The sequence below is a fragment of the Bubalus kerabau genome, chromosome 11 (genome assembly GCF_029407905.1).
Source record: "Bubalus kerabau isolate K-KA32 ecotype Philippines breed swamp buffalo chromosome 11, PCC_UOA_SB_1v2, whole genome shotgun sequence".
Classification (NCBI taxonomy): Eukaryota; Metazoa; Chordata; class Mammalia; order Artiodactyla; family Bovidae; genus Bubalus; species Bubalus kerabau.
Window position 1 is genome coordinate 98,594,278 of NC_073634.1, and position 15,048 is coordinate 98,609,325.

At 52.3% G+C, this 15,048-nt stretch overlaps 2 protein-coding genes across 6 annotated transcripts in view; one reads left to right on the top strand and one right to left on the bottom strand.

Annotated features, from left to right (window-relative positions):
* Positions 1-3,668, bottom strand: part of NR6A1 (nuclear receptor subfamily 6 group A member 1) — a 232,288-nt gene extending 228,620 nt beyond the window's left edge. For all 5 annotated transcript variants that reach the window (XM_055541111.1, XM_055541110.1, XM_055541109.1 and 2 more), the window contains exon 1: positions 3,408-3,668. In XM_055541111.1, the coding sequence (XP_055397086.1) occupies positions 3,408-3,507 (100 nt within the window). In that variant the 5' untranslated portion in view covers positions 3,508-3,668. The remainder of the gene's footprint in view (positions 1-3,407) is intronic.
* A 5,882-nt stretch (positions 3,669-9,550) lies between these two features.
* OLFML2A (olfactomedin like 2A) overlaps positions 9,551-15,048 on the top strand; it is a 28,635-nt gene continuing 23,137 nt past the window's right edge. The window contains exon 1 of the mRNA XM_055541113.1: positions 9,551-9,756. Within this exon, the coding sequence (XP_055397088.1) occupies positions 9,637-9,756 (120 nt within the window). The 5' untranslated portion in view covers positions 9,551-9,636. The remainder of the gene's footprint in view (positions 9,757-15,048) is intronic.

Genomic DNA, 15,048 nt, shown 5'->3' on the forward strand with positions numbered 1-15,048 from the left:
TAGAAAATTCTGGACTGACTCAGAACTAACTTGATCTTTAAAGTCACAGAACTGAAAAGTTACACTGTCATTGAAAATATCTGCTAAAGTATTTTCAGGGATAAACATTCAGATGGCATGGTCTTAACAGAAAAAGGGCATCAGGTTTATCTAGTGAACTTCTCTCCAATTCCTCTAACATGTAATTATACAAAACATGCTTTTAATTACTTATAATGGCTTATAAACTTCCTTTGCTTGAAACATTTAGAACTCCACTATTCTCTCAAAATAAAATGATCAAGTGCAGTATCGACATATACTTCTTCAAATCATTCATCTTCCTTTGAAATTCTGATTGAGTTCATGTTTGTCATCAAAACCTAAAAGCAACAACTGAAATATTTAGTGCAGTGAGCACAGGAAATTCTTGGAAGGGTGATGGTGCATCAAAAGACTAGCAATTCTGTTTGGATAGAATAATAAAAACCATTTAAAGGACTGTAAATTCATCATCAATGGCGTTTCCAGCAGGAAAACATTTCTAAAATTTCACTTTCAGTTTATTTCTTCATGACACAAACCAAAAGATCTGCTATCTAGGTGACTATCTACTGCAAATAGTTCGTATAAAATAGAAATCAGCCACCAGGATAAAAAGCCAGGAGAATTCATTTTCTCTGCTTTGAATCTAAGCAGTTTCATTTACTTTTGGAGAAAAATATTAATTAGGAAGTATATAATGGGGAAAAAAAACACACCATTCCAAAGATAAACTTTTTTTTCTTTTTTGGTAATTCTTCTGTGAGTATGTTAAGTTGTAAGAGATAATGAACATACACTGTTAAACAGTACACAATACTCATTTTTACACTGGGAAATAAAACTTTCCACAACAGTCTAATGTTTCATGTATTTTCCTTAGAGCCCATCAAACTGCCGAAAGTCCCATTCTGTTTTCAACAAAAAAGAAATATCTGTAGCACTAAATTGGGCTGATGTAAAATACTAAAGCCACCTTAGCCTAAATGGATTGCTTGATAACATTCTTTTAAATGGTCCTGACCGATTGAGGAAATGAGACTGTGAAAGGGAAATTTGATTAAGAGTTAAAATTACCGCTGAGTTCTTTAAAATGTACTAATGAATAATTAATAGCAAATGCAGTTCCTAGGCTTCCCTTACAACAATATTCTCAAGTAGAACTTAAAGTACTGACTGTAGTAAAAATCCATCAGCTACGAGTCGCACAGGTGGGTACAGGAAGCATACACACATAGATAAACATTACAAAATTACACAAATATGGGCCATAATATAGATGTGAGCTTCTATAGATCTGGCTTTAAAAAATCAGCATGGTAAAATTTAGATCAAAATTTACAACTTTAACACATTAACACCAAACCAAATCACCTTTTGAAAAGCTTAAAAGTCAAAAGCACTAAAGAAATCCTTTGTTCCTATGATACTATCTCCTTCTACCCTAACTGGATTCCTGCCTCTTCCTTTGTGACACGGGATTTTATTGATCTCAAACATGTTCACATTCAGAAATTAGTCTCCAAAGACAACCCAAGGGACTGCAAGCCACCTAGATACTACACATCACAGACATCTCAAAAAAAGACCAGAGCTTTGAAAACATATCACTATTTGGTAAGCAACAGTAAATGAAGCTAACCAGGCTCTCTTCGAAACCGACTTTTTCCTTAACTGGTAAAAATGCCAGATCTACTCAACTGGCAATAAATGTCTGACGAGTTCATAAATTTATGAAGGCGGAGATACACCCCAAAATTGCTCCCCATTCGTTCAGCAACTGAGCGCCTAAGTGACCTATTTTCAGGTTACTTTCCTCACACCTGCCAGGCCACTGTCCTGATTGAGAAACTTCTTGCTGAAGCAATTAATTTTTAGTGCCTACTAACTGTCCCGGGTGTTTGCATTCAATTTGAAATCTGTTACTTGTTAGACACTGTTCGGTCCTAGATCTTTCAGAGAATTGCGCGTTTATGGCGCAGAGAGGGGAGGAGGCGCGGATCTCCGAGAGCCTGCCCTTTATTCGGAAATGAGGAGATGTGAAAGGTGGAAGGCAGGGCAAATAAATAAATAAATCGGGTTTGCCGCCGAAGCGTTTGCCGGCCGGTACGAGCACCCTTTGTAATGCAGGCCTCCCGGGGCTATCGCCTGCGCTAATTGCTTCAGGGCGCTTTCCAAGTTCAAAAGTTCACCTTTTACGACCTCACAAAAGCTCCTTACACGTTACCAATAAAAACATTCCGCGGCAAACACTGTGGGGGGAAATATCAAACAGATACAAATAAAACACCCCGCGGGGGCAGAGCGCCGGCGGGGGCGGCGGTGGGGGGGAGAGCGGTGGGGGGAGCCGGGCCCAGCCGCAGCCCCGAGGAACCTGAGGACTTGGCCCGGACATGGGGGCAAGGCGGCGCGCGGAAGGAAGGGCCGGGCCAGGTGAGAGTCGCCCGGGCTCCGGGAGCGCCAAAGGGAAGAGGAGAAGTAAGGCTGGGCGGGCGCGGGCCGGGACCGGCGGGCGGAAAGAGGAAAGAGGCAGGTGTCCCGGGCCCCCGGTCGGGCCGGAGCGCCGAGGCATCGGGAGACCGGGCTGAGCAGGGCGGGCAGGAGAGCGCGGGGCAGGAGCGCGGAGAAGCGGGGTCCGAAAAGGAACCGCTGAGCCAGGAGCTCTGGGACTAGGGGGTGGGCGCCGAGAGGGAGGCGGGTGGGCAGCCCGGGAAGCGCGGCAGAGCGGAGGGGAGAGAAAGAGGCTCCCAAAAGGTGAGGGGCAGAGAGAACCCAGAGGACGAGGGTGTGGCGGCGGCAGGGCGCCGAGGGAGCGTCCGCGGAGGGAGGAGGGACCCGTGGTGGGGAGCGCTGAGGGGGTCGGCGGAGGGGAAAGACTCGGCGCTGAAGGGACCCTTTGGAGGAAGAGATCCTCGCACGGGGGTCCCCCGGAGGCCGGGAAGGGGAGGGTGGGAAAGAGGGGACCCGAGGGGAAGGGGATGCCCCCACTGACGGGACTGGAGGTGAGGGGGGCCGGTGGAGAGGGGCCGGTGCGGAGGGGATCTGAGAGGGGGGGTAGGATTCGCGCTGAGGGACGGGGCCGGGGGGAGGGGAGGCCTGTGCTGAGGGGACAGAGGGGAGGGGGAAACGGAGGTCGGGGTGGAGAGCCAGGCAGGAGGAGGATCCGCGCGGAGGGGAGTCCGCGGGCGGCGGGGGGAGGGGGGGCGGCGAAGGAGGATCGGCGCTGAAGGGGGACCGGGGTGAAGGTCCGCGATGAGGGAACCCGGGGCCGCCGCGGCTTCCCAGAGAGAGAGAGAAAGAGTCAGCTGAGAGGAGGGGACTCCCCGGGGTAAGGGGACAGAGGCCCGGTTCTCGCCGGGCCGAGACTTTGCACGCCCCTCACCCACCGTTGCGCGGCGGCGGAGGGAGCGCGGCGGGCGGCTCCAGGAACCCCGCCGAGCCCCCGCCGCCTCCCCCTCCGCTAGGCGGCCGTTCGTCCCGCTCCATGCGGTGGAGCTCAGGGCCCGCGCTCTGTTCGCTGCTCCGCCATGACCGGCGCCCTCGTCGCCGTCGTCGTCCGCCAGGGGGAGGGGGCTGTCAGGGGCCAGCGGGCTCCCGGCCGCGGCGCTCTCTGGGCCCCGAGCCGCCGGGCTCCGCGCCCCTCCGCGCCGCGCCCCCTCAGCACTGGCCAGCTCCCACCCCCGACGTCACGCGCCGCTGCCACGCTCTGCGCTGCGGGGCACGCTGGGAATTGGAGTCCGCCGGGCGAGGCCGGCCACGCTGGACCCCACCAACTGAAGGGGTGGGAGGAGTGAAAAGCGACTTTGAGAAGGGGAGGCCAAGGCCTGTTAATATCACGAACCCTGTTGAAGACTTCCGGTACAAGTTGAATAAAGGTTACTTCAGGACCTTCTCTTTATTATGACTTATCCGTGTATTCAACCTTCCCTATGACGCCTCGGATCCCCCCACTCCGAGAATGACTCTTTCCTAGGAGGCGGATCGCCGAGGAGCCGGGTGAGCACGTGCAAAGAGGCCCAGCCCCGTAGGCGGGTCTCAGAGGGGGCGGTGTTTGTAGGTATTCACGAGGGCCTTCCTCCGCGGCTTCGGGACAAATTGGACCCGAGATTAAAGGACCGGAGTTTAACTCGAGGTGACCGCGTTCGTATGCAAATGGAATCTATAAAACTCTGCTTTCCGGGGTACTCTTTAAAGCCTTTTTACCTCCGGGTGGGCGGGAAAGACTGAAGTTTCTCTTCCTCCTCTTTCATTTTCCCCCTGCCCAAGGAACGGAACAGAATGGCAAACTAAGCTTCAAGCCATTCATGCTATTAAAGAAACTCAGGCTCTTTACTCCTGGTTTCTTGAAGCCCTTCGTTTGAGAGCGTCCTTCCTCGGTCTTGGTCGCCTTCCTTGCTCCTCAGTTTTCCTATCAATAAAACGGGGTTAGACTAGAGACGGGGTCAAATTGGAAGATCCCAACCTCCCCCACCCGTGCTCCTTGCCTCAGTTTCCCAGAGCACAATCCCGGATTTTGCAGTTTCCGCTGCAGAGCCCACCTACTACTGCCACCAGGTGGCGCGCGGCCACCAGCGTCTGGGCTTGCCCCGGGAGTCCACCTTCAGCGACCGTCTCCGTAAAGGGCTCATCGTGGCCGCCTCCCAAGGTCTAACCAGGCTCTACCTGGTCTGTTCGAAGACAAAGAACAAGAACACTGATTCCTTGCCCGCCTCTAGTCTCCCGGGTTATGCCGCAGCTTCCTCACTGGCTGCCCACTCCCCAGCTTGTCTCCCACCCTGACTCCCACCCCGCCTTACCAATCCGTCGGCTTGTCTACGTCATTGCTTGCTTAAGTCCTTTAAGTCCTTATACTGGCATTCGCACTCCTGCCTGATCTGACCCCTTCCACATTTCTCATCACACCCCTTCCCTCACCTGCTTGGCAGGATGTTTTGTGATCCGTCCCTGTATTTACGGGTTGAGTGGCTGTACCTTACCAGCACCGGTTAACCTGTACTGCATCCTTAATCTGTGACTGCTACTGTTCTGCGGAGAAGGCAATGGCACCCCACTCCGGTACTCTTGCCTGGAAACTTAGGTGGATGGAGGAGCCTGGTAGGCTGCGGTCCATGGGGTCGCTAAGAGTCGGACACGACTGAGCGACTTCACGTTCACTTTTCACTCTCATGCATTGGAGAAGGAAATGGCAACCCACTCCAGTGTTCTTGCCTGGAGAATCCCAGGGACTGAGGAGCCTGGTGGGCTGCAGTCCGTCGGGTCGCACAGAGTCGGACACGACTGAAGTGACTTAGCAGCCACAGCAGCAGCTACTGTTCTGAGAGTTTGACATTAACGCCGTGTTCTCTAAACCTCACATCTGCTTTATGAGGAGCTTTAGCTCCAATATTGCCCCTATCATATACTGACGAAATCACCCGTCGGGGATGGGGATTCCAAACCCAATCGGTCAAACACCAGAACTTGAATGCTCGGCTCCTTCACACTGTTGGTTCACCCAGTCCACTCCCAAACTCTTATTCATCTTTCAAGATCCTGTTCAAATATCCTCTGTTGGATATTCATATCTCCCACCAGGGTACACCTAGATCCCCAGTGTGTCCTCTTACTGCTGTTGAGTTCTCTGTGGACTGTGACAAATGATCTCCGTGTGATTGCTACCTCACTACTATTCCCCAGCTCCAGAGGGGAAGGGGAGTCCTTAGAGTAGGGGCGGGAGGTGGGGGTGTTGAGCCGGGGAAGGAGACAGAGGAGATGGGTCTTCTGGGCCATTCCTTCAGCTCTAGGTTCTAAAATGAGTTAGGATCAGATGGCCTTCCTAGACCCAAAACTTCCCTTTGTCACAGACTTTTGGAGGTAGTAAGTTCCCCTTCCCTGGAGATCCAATCAGGAGCTAAGTGGCACTGCAGAAACCTCTGGAAGGCCTCTGGAAGGGGTTTTCTAAGTTTACTGTCAAAGATGGACAGAAAAGTTCAAACTCTCAGCCCTTGGAAGCAGCTCCTCCTCTTCCTTCAGAGTCCAGCTCCGTTGTCAACTACCACACAAAAACCTTTCTAGATCTTGACTGGTCAAATCCCTGTGTTCTCACTCTCATCATTATAACCCCAACTGCTGAGGGCAATAATCGCTGAGGGGGTGAAAGAACAAATAAAACATATCTAATCTTTTTACTTAATAACTGTGACCTTGGTTACTTCCAAACCTCAAAGTCCTGGTTTCAGGCTTCCCTTGTGGCTCAGTGGTAAAGAATCCATCTGTCAATGCAGGAAACATGGGCTTGATCCCTGATCTGGGAAGATTCCACATGCCTCAGAATAACTAAGCTGGTGTGCCACAATTATTGAGCCTGTGCTCTGGAGCCTGGGAGCCGAAACTACTGAGCCCATGTGCTGCAACGACTGAAGCCCGTACACCTAGAGCTTGTGCTGTGTAACGAGAAGACACCACAGTGAGAACCCTGTGCATGGCAAAGAAAAGTAACCCCCACCGCCACATTACGACTGAAGAAAAGCCCTCGCAGCAATGAAGACCCAGCACAGCCAAACATAAATTTTTTTTTTACAGGGCGGGAAAGGGGGAGGATAAATAGTTACTACCTCACGGGTTGTTTTGAGAATCAAATAAGATGATGCATGCAAAGCAATTAACAAAGTGGCTTAAGGAATAGAACTTGTTACTAATGTTATTTAAAGAGTGGCCCTAATTCTCAGTTACTTCTCTTCTGAAAATGCTTCTTGGGAAGAGTCAACTAACACAAAACTGAGAAAGGTGAGGGAAATGACTGTGTACTGAGACCCCAGCCATTGTTCTAGGCAGATAGGGTCCTGTGAGGTATGTCCTTTTACCTACATTGCCCCCCCCCCCACAACAATCCCAAGAGGCCAACACTTTTCTCCACAAATTAAAAATGAGGAAACAAGCTCAGAAAGATGAAAAGACTCCCCCCCACACACATATACACACCAGCCGGACAAATGACAAAAGAGAGGAAGAAAATTAACTAAGGAGAAGGATCTGTGGGGGGAGTGCTGAGGCCAGAGGTAGAAAACCAGTCAGAGCTATCGCTAAGAGCAAGGCAGGTGTAGGCTCCATCATTAGGGACTTGTCCTATGTGGTAGAGACAGACACTTATCAAAATAATCACATACCCACAGTTATGACAGAATACACTTAGAAGCTCCTGGTGCTGTGGGAGTGTGTGTGACAGGGTTTATTTTGGTCAGGGGTGGTGACAGAGGGATCATGAACCTTGAAGATGAAAGGATAAGTGGGAGTGAGTCACACTGGGTGAAGCGAGAGTGTTTCAGGGGGAAGGAACAGCCTGTGCAAAGGTCCCAAGGCCCTGTTGAAACAGAAAATTCACTGTAACAAGCCCACCCACCCAGGGGAGAGAGGGCAGGAGACAAGGGTGAAAAGGAGGAAATCATGGGCTCAGGTAGGAGACTGCCAGCAGGGGCAACAGAGTTCTCTCGATGACAGCAGCCTTGTCCAGGACCTAGCCAGAGTCCCATCCAGGCTACATGGGGAGAAAGGGCTGGGTAAGGGAAACCCCACCAGGTTCTGTTTGTTTTCAGTACATTTTGTCTATTTTTTGAATAGCTAGGACACACATTGCAAAACTCCCAGGTTGCAAAAAATTATTCAATGGAAATCCTTTCTCCTTACTGCATTCCTAAAGGCTGGCTCCTCTCCTTATCCATTAATTGTGTCTATTCCCAGATTTTCTATGCACCTAAAAACACACACCGTATTTATTTTTTAAGCTAATCTAGCCCTCCCTAGGGAATCTCTAGTTATGAAAGAAGCCAATTTGTACTGAACGCCTACTGCACATGATTCTATCATTCACCTGAAAGTTAAGGAGCACCAGACCTTGTGCTGAGGCAGTGGTTCTCAGATTTGAAATCCCCATGGAGGGTTGATTAAGAAACACAGATTGCTGGGCCCCACCTCCAGAGTTTCTGCTTCCTTAGGTCTGGGTTGAGGCCTGATGTTTGCATTTCCAACAGGTTTCCAGATGGTGAGGCCGCTGGTCCGGGGACCAGGGAGCACACTTTGAGACCTCTGAGCTAGCTGCTCTGTGGACAAAGCACATGGTGTGGGGAGCCTTACTCCTCTCTCAAAAGGGAAAGCATGAACAGACACAAACACATACTAACAATATAGTTCATAAAGTGATCAGTTCTACAAGGAAAATGAAGAGGGTAGGGGAGTGCAGGAAGGGGAAGTGCTGGAGAGTAGGGTTGGGGTAGCAACATTTGAGGGCACAAGTAAGTGGCCCTTTTTGAGCAGTTGACGTTTACAAAGCCAGGCAAACACACACAAGAGGAGTCCTGGGCTCAGGGGAGGGGAAACCTACAAGAGACAGTATGCAGAGAGCAGAAAGGGGTCTCCACCCCCGCCACAGCGTCCACAGTGCCAGAAGGACCTGCAAAAGTGACTGTGGAATTCGGAATGAAATGCGAGGGGGAAAATCCGAGACAGGAGACTTGGAGAAGGGGGCGCGATCGAGAGATGTGGTCTCTGAGGAGGTAGAGAGGTGCCGCCTCGGTTTCGGCTACAGAGATCCCAACAAGGTATTTCCGTAGTGAGACCGAAGACCCCTGGAGCGAGGGGATGGCCAGGGAATTTGAGGAGTGGCGAACACAAACTGCTGCTCAGGAAGTTTTGTTGCCTAGGAAGCGGAGAATCCAGGCGCTTCCTCAGGCGGATGCTGCTGCTGCTGCTAAGTCGCGTCAGTCGTGTCCGACTCTGTGCGACCCCATAGACGGTAGCCCACCAGACTCCTCTGTCCCTGAGATTCTCCAGGCAAGAACACTGGAGTGGGTTGCCATTTCCTTCTCCAATGCATGAAAGTGAAAAGTGAAAGTGAAGTTGCTCAGTCGTGTCCGACTCTTAGCAACCCCATGGACTGCAGCCTACCAGGCTACTCCGTCCATGGGATTTCCCAGGCAAGAGTACTGGAGTGGGGTGCCATTGCCTTAGGAGGGTGTTTAAATGATTGGAGCTACAGTTTAGTTGGGGGTTGACGGGAGGGATCTCGGAGAGGGGAAGAACTGGACCTTGCAAGAGAGAGAAGTCTGAGCCAGGAGAAGGGTGGAGCTGGCACGGTCGGGGTGTTTGGAGATCTACAAGACTCGCATGCCCTGGAAACATCCCTCCTCTGAACTTTACAACCAACTCCAAAAGGGAAGCACTATTTTCCCCATTTAACAGACGGGAAATTGAAGGTCAGAGAGCTGAAGAGACACTCCCAAGGTCCTACATCTCAAAGAACAGGACCTCACTCGGTGTGGAGAGCCCGCGCTCCTTCACTGCCCCAGCTGCTACTGCGGGCTCCGAACCAGACCCTTTTTTTGTGTCCTTGCAGGGATGCCCTTTGGAGAGCCGCCCAATGGCAAAGAGGCCCGGCGGGGAGCGGCCAGAGGGGTGGGGTGCCCCCCTCCATCCCAGCTCCGCCCCCAACGGCGCGGGAGGGGTCGCTGGGCGGGGAGCGGCGGGCGGACTGGGGGCACGCCGCGCGGGTAGAGCTGACCGCGGCGCCCAGCTCGCAGTGCGGCCCGCGCTTCCCGGCGTCCGCGCGTGCTGTCGGTGCCCGCCGTCCGTACCCGTCTCCGTATGGCCGCAGCCGCCCTCCCCACCAGGCCCGGGTCCCGGCCTGGGCCCCGGCCGCTGCCTCTGCTTCTGCTGCCTCTGCTGCTGCTGCTGCGCGTGGGCCCGGTGCGCGCCGACAGTAAGGTAAGGGCTGCCCTGCGATCCGGGGGCAGGTCATTAAAGCCGAGCGCGAGAGGGCGCTGTGGCTGGGGCTGCAGACCAGGCACTGTGTGGGGCCGGGAACCGAGGACCAGGACAGGCGAGACCCGACCTCGAGCTTAATAGGGAGGCTGCAGGGACCGGGACACCAGGACAGGAGCGCGTGGGGAAGAAGCACTGGAGATGGTAGGGGTGTTTGGGACCCGGAGCATCAGGAAGGGGCGCTGGACACAGTCCAGTGAGGGCAGAAGGTCAGTACTGAAATCCTGAGCTAGGGAGAAGGGGCGCTGGGAGCTTGAATGGGGTGCAGAAGGCGATGGAGTCTCCAGCCTAGGGAGGTGATTCCCAAGAGCGCTGGGCAGGGGCAGCCTGGAGATCTGGCTCAAAGTTTCTAAAGTTGCCATTGGGAGGCTAACGCACGTGGGACAGAGCCCTGATAACTGCTACCTAGCGACTCCAAGGTTTGTAGCAGGCCCTGGGCCAAGGCTTTCAGCCCATACTGGGGACCCAGAGTCCCTCCCCAGTGAATCCAGCTGGACTGGTCCTTCCTGCCTTCTGGTGTTCCTGCCAGAAATCTGACGCACCCTGAAGAGTGGCAGTCCCCAACCTTTTTGGCACCAGGGATGGATTTCGTGGAAGATGGTTTTTCACATTACATTAATTGTGCACTTTATTTCTATTATTATTAATTATAATAACTTCACTTCATATCATCAAGGAGTAGATCCTGGAGGTCAGGGATCCCTGCTCTAGAGGACACCATGTCTGCAGAAGTGATCAAGATGTTCTCAGTTGTGGCTAAAAGGTTCTGCTCTGATGTCAAGCAGATCTGGGTTCAAATCCCACCTCTACCTCTCATCCAAGTGACCTTGAGCCTCCACCTCTCTGAGCCTCCAATTTCCTGACCTGTAAATATGGGAATAATAACGTAGTTCTCACTTCCTGCAGTCGATGATCTCTACATGAGAGAGATCAAGCCTGGATAATGCTTAACACCACTTTGGCAGCTTGTATGTGCCCAGTAAATGCTACTGTGATTTTGAAATCTCACCACAGAGACCCCAAAAGGGGGTGAGATCCAGAATGTAGACAGGAGAGGCACTTTGAGTCAGTCAGAGCAGGGACCCCTTGAGGATGTTTTAGAAACGACCGGGTGAGGACTAAGTCAGGACTGGGGAAAAGTGAGAGGCAGGAGGAAGGTAGAGCCCTTATTCTTGCAGAGCATGAGAATAAGAGTGACTTCTCTTGATGTCTCTTCAGCCCCTTTCCTGGGTAGGAGGTGAGGCTGCCCTGTCCACAGGCAGGTAAAGGGCAGAGGCCACTAGCCACATGGTAAGTATATGAGCAGTAGGCACTGGCAGACCCTCAGCCTAAAGATTCAGCTCAGGGTATATAAACAAGTGAGCTGCAGTCTTGACCATGCAGACTTGCTCCAAAGATAAGGAGGGAATGAGTAGTATTCCCATTTTACAGATGGGAAATTAGGGTATGTAGAAAGCTGGTTTGTGAATCAAAAAACCTAGGTTTTTTTGGCCCTTTGTTGTTCTTAGACTGTGTGACTTTGGGCAAGTCACTGCCTATTTCTGGACCTCAGATCCCCCATTGGAAAAACATCTTCCCAACTTCCTTTCCATATAGCGCCCTCTAGGATTCCCTGACCTGGGTCCGGTCCAGAAACAAGTGAGCAAAAACCCCCAGATAACCTGATCAGCACTTTGCCATCTCTCATTTCTCTAGCTGGGAGGGATATTTGGTCTTGGGCATCCTCTGAGCCATGCCGAGGACTATAGAGCTTGTGGGGGAGGGCTTGCATTCAAAGCAAAGACAAAGAAAACCCAACACCCTGTTTATGTAGTGAGTCAGCCAAACACTTGCTAGGGTGGGTGTGTGTGCGTGTGTGTGCGCGCGAGCTTGTGCTGTCCCAGGGCAAGCTGGGGCTGGTGGGGCGGGGAGGCACATCCCAGAGTCTGGAGGATGAAGCAGCTGGGGGACTCAGCACAGCCCTCCCCCGGACACCTCCCACCCACAGCACTCACCCAGCTGGGAAAAATAAAAATCAAGTGATGGGTGAATTTACTCTGCATTCCTCAGCACAGCCAGACTCCTGCTGGCTCTGAGAGAGAGCTGTTTTCATTATTACCCTCCCTCCCCCAACAATCCTCCTTCCTCCAAGCGCATCCTATTTTCTGAGGGTGAGGGGCGAGCCCTTTGGAGGGCCAATCTGGGAAGTGAAGTCTGTCTAGGGCCCTAAAGGGTTAAGTTGGCCCTGCTTCAGACTTCCCGCTCCTGGGAGGTCTGGCTTCCCCTTCTGCCCAGGACTTTCAGGGGTACAGGGGCAACGTAACCCCAGAACGCCTGTGGCCAGCTCCTCGCTTGGCATGTTTTAATTTTGTGTTTATAACCAGGTCTCTCCTAAACAGGACTTGGGGTTTCCATCTAAGGAAGAGTTTTGTCCAGTGAGAGGCATTCACAGCTTCCTGGCATTTCTGAGGGGCTGCCCAATGAGGAGGTTAGGCCGGATAGACAGGTGACCACGTGACACCCAGGCACAGTATCAGAGGCCTCCAGGAACCTGCTTTTTGCTGTAGGTCCTTGGAATGTGGCTGAGAATTCCACATCTCTTCCTCAGTTTCCCCATCTGTGAAAGAGCTGCTGGCACCTCATTTCCTCCATGCATTCAGGAGTGGGAGGGGGATCTTTGGGCAACCCTGCTGCTGATCAGAGGCCTGAGGACAGGGAGGAGGTACCAAGGCCTGTGGGAGCTGGGCCAGGGGAGCAGGAGGGGCTAGCACAAGCAGGTGCTGGTATCCCAGGCTGGATCGGATGTTCCAGGCCAGGCCGTTCTCAGAGGCTTAGGTGTTGCTGCTCCTCCACTCAGGGAGTTGCCGCCTGTGGGTGTAATTGGAAACAGACTCCATAGCCGGCCAGGGCTGCACAGTGATGGAGTCCTTCTGCACAAAACAGAGTGTGGGGCCAAGCCAGGCCCCTCGGGTCTCTCTGCAGGAAAAGTCTTGCCCCATCTCTCCCACTGGCTGGGGCACGTGAAGAACATCCTGGGTGCCAAGCCCTCTGCCTAGGGTTTACATTCAAGATCTTACACAACATTCAGGATTTCCCCATTTGACAGACTTGAACAATGAGACTCAAGAGAGTCAGGTAGGGGCTGCTCAAAAATCCAAGATAGGGAACTTGGGGAGTTTGGAGATTCCTGGGGCTCCAGGATTCTCAGCCTTTAGTGGGCACCCAAATACCTGAGGAGCCTGGGAGAGTCTGCGTCAAGGTGGAATAAGGACAGGGCATCTGCATTTTCCAAGTTATCCCATCCCAGGTAATTCTGAGGCACATCTCCCAGCTGAGAACTCACGGAGGTTTGTGGAGCAAGAGAATAACACATCATCAAAGAGGAGCTTTGGAAGATTAATTGAGCAGAGAGGCGGCTCCCTATATTGTCTGTTGTTTAGTTGCTAAGTAGGTCTATTAACCATACTTAATTTAGTCGCTAAGTCATGTCTGACTCCTTACAATTCCATGGACTATAGCCTGTGAGGCTCCTCTGTCCATGAGATTTCCCAGGCAAGAATACTGGAGTGGGTTGCCATTTCCTTCTCCAGGGAATCTTCCCCACTCAGGGATCAAATCTGCAACTCTCATGTCTCTTGCATTGGCAGGCATGTTCTTTACCACTGAGCCACCAGGGAAGCCCCATATATTCTCTAGGTAGCAGTTGCATTAACTAAGCAGTTAATGCAACCTAAGCTTAGGCTGTGGCCAGGGAGTGGAGACCATTGAGATAGAAGATATTTAGGATGAAGCATTGGAAGAACGGGCTTCTTATGTGGCACAGTGGTAAACAATCTGCCTGCCAATGCAGGAGACACAGGTTCAATTCCTGGGTCCGGAAGATCCCCTGGAGTAGGAAATGGCAACCTATTCCAGTATTCTTACCTGGGAAATCCCACAGACAGGGGAGCCTGATGGGCTACAGTCCATGGGGTTGCAAAGAGTTGGACATGACTTCGCAACTGAGCACTTATGCACACACATCAGAAGAATATGACTGGTGGGTTCGTTCTGGTGAGAGTGGTGAGAGCAAGGAGGAGGCTCAAAGATCTGAGTTGTGCAGGAGGGTAGATAGACGTGGGTTTGGGAGAAGATGGTGGGCCCAGTTTTGAATGGATTAAGTTGGGGTGCCCGTGGGGTGCATCTGGAGGCGGTGTCCAGAAGACCATGGGCTCTAGGGGAGATCTTTGCCTGCAGAAGGACATGTGGAAACTGCCGCTTGGTGAATCTGGGCTGGCCATGAGAGAAGAGGGAAGCTTCAACCTCCAGGTGACACAATCTGTTCTGTTCCTATAACATTTTCTAGGTTGAAACCCCACTTCTCCATTCTGGCCAGATTTATCCATCTCTCTTCAGAAATATCAAACATGCCTTCTTGGCTCTTATTGTGGGATTTCCTTGCAAATAGCTGGGGATACAAGCCACCCACACTCCTGGGGGCTTTAGCAGCAGTGTGTGCTGAGCAAGGCTGCAGGGAGAGATGGGGGCTGAGGCAGGGACTTTCCTGCTTGGCAGTAACCCCAGCCTGCAGACTGAGGGCAAAATGGATCAGGTCCATTTCCCCTGCCCGACCGAGGCCTGATCCTTCCAGGGCCACCATCTCTCTCCCAGCTCAGTTGCTGTGGAGAAGCCCTTGCCTGGTGACTGGGGGTGGTCATAGGAGGAAGAGCATGGGAACTACATTTTGGAGTCAGGCTGTGCTGTGCGACGCTGGGCAAATCCCTCACCTTCTCTGAGACTCAGATTTCTCCTCTCCAAGATGTGTGGTTGTGGTGAGAGCACAGAGGTAGAAAACTACGTACAAACATGCGAGAGGGTTATTGGCAGCAACTTCAGTAGCAAGTAGAGAGCAGCTGTTCTATGCTAGGTGCTTCACACGCGTTGACTCATTTCAGCCTCAGGACAAGCTTATGGGGAAAGGACTGTTATCCTCCCCATTTTACAGAGGAGGAGGCTGAGACTCAGAGGGGTCAGGGCCATGCGGGGAGGACATGTGGGAGCTGGGATGTGAGCCCAGGCCTGGCTCCTTTCCATGAGGCTCTGCTGCTTCCAGTCAAGCACCACAGGACACTGTGACCACAGGAGGCGGGGCCCTTGCCCCAGGCTCCTGGCAGCTGGGGCTGGAGCAGAGGCCCTCTTCTGACTCCTGCCTCCTGGCCTGTGTCAGGGCCTTGGCCGCCCCCATCAGGACATAGCACCTCATCTGAGGAGGGAAGG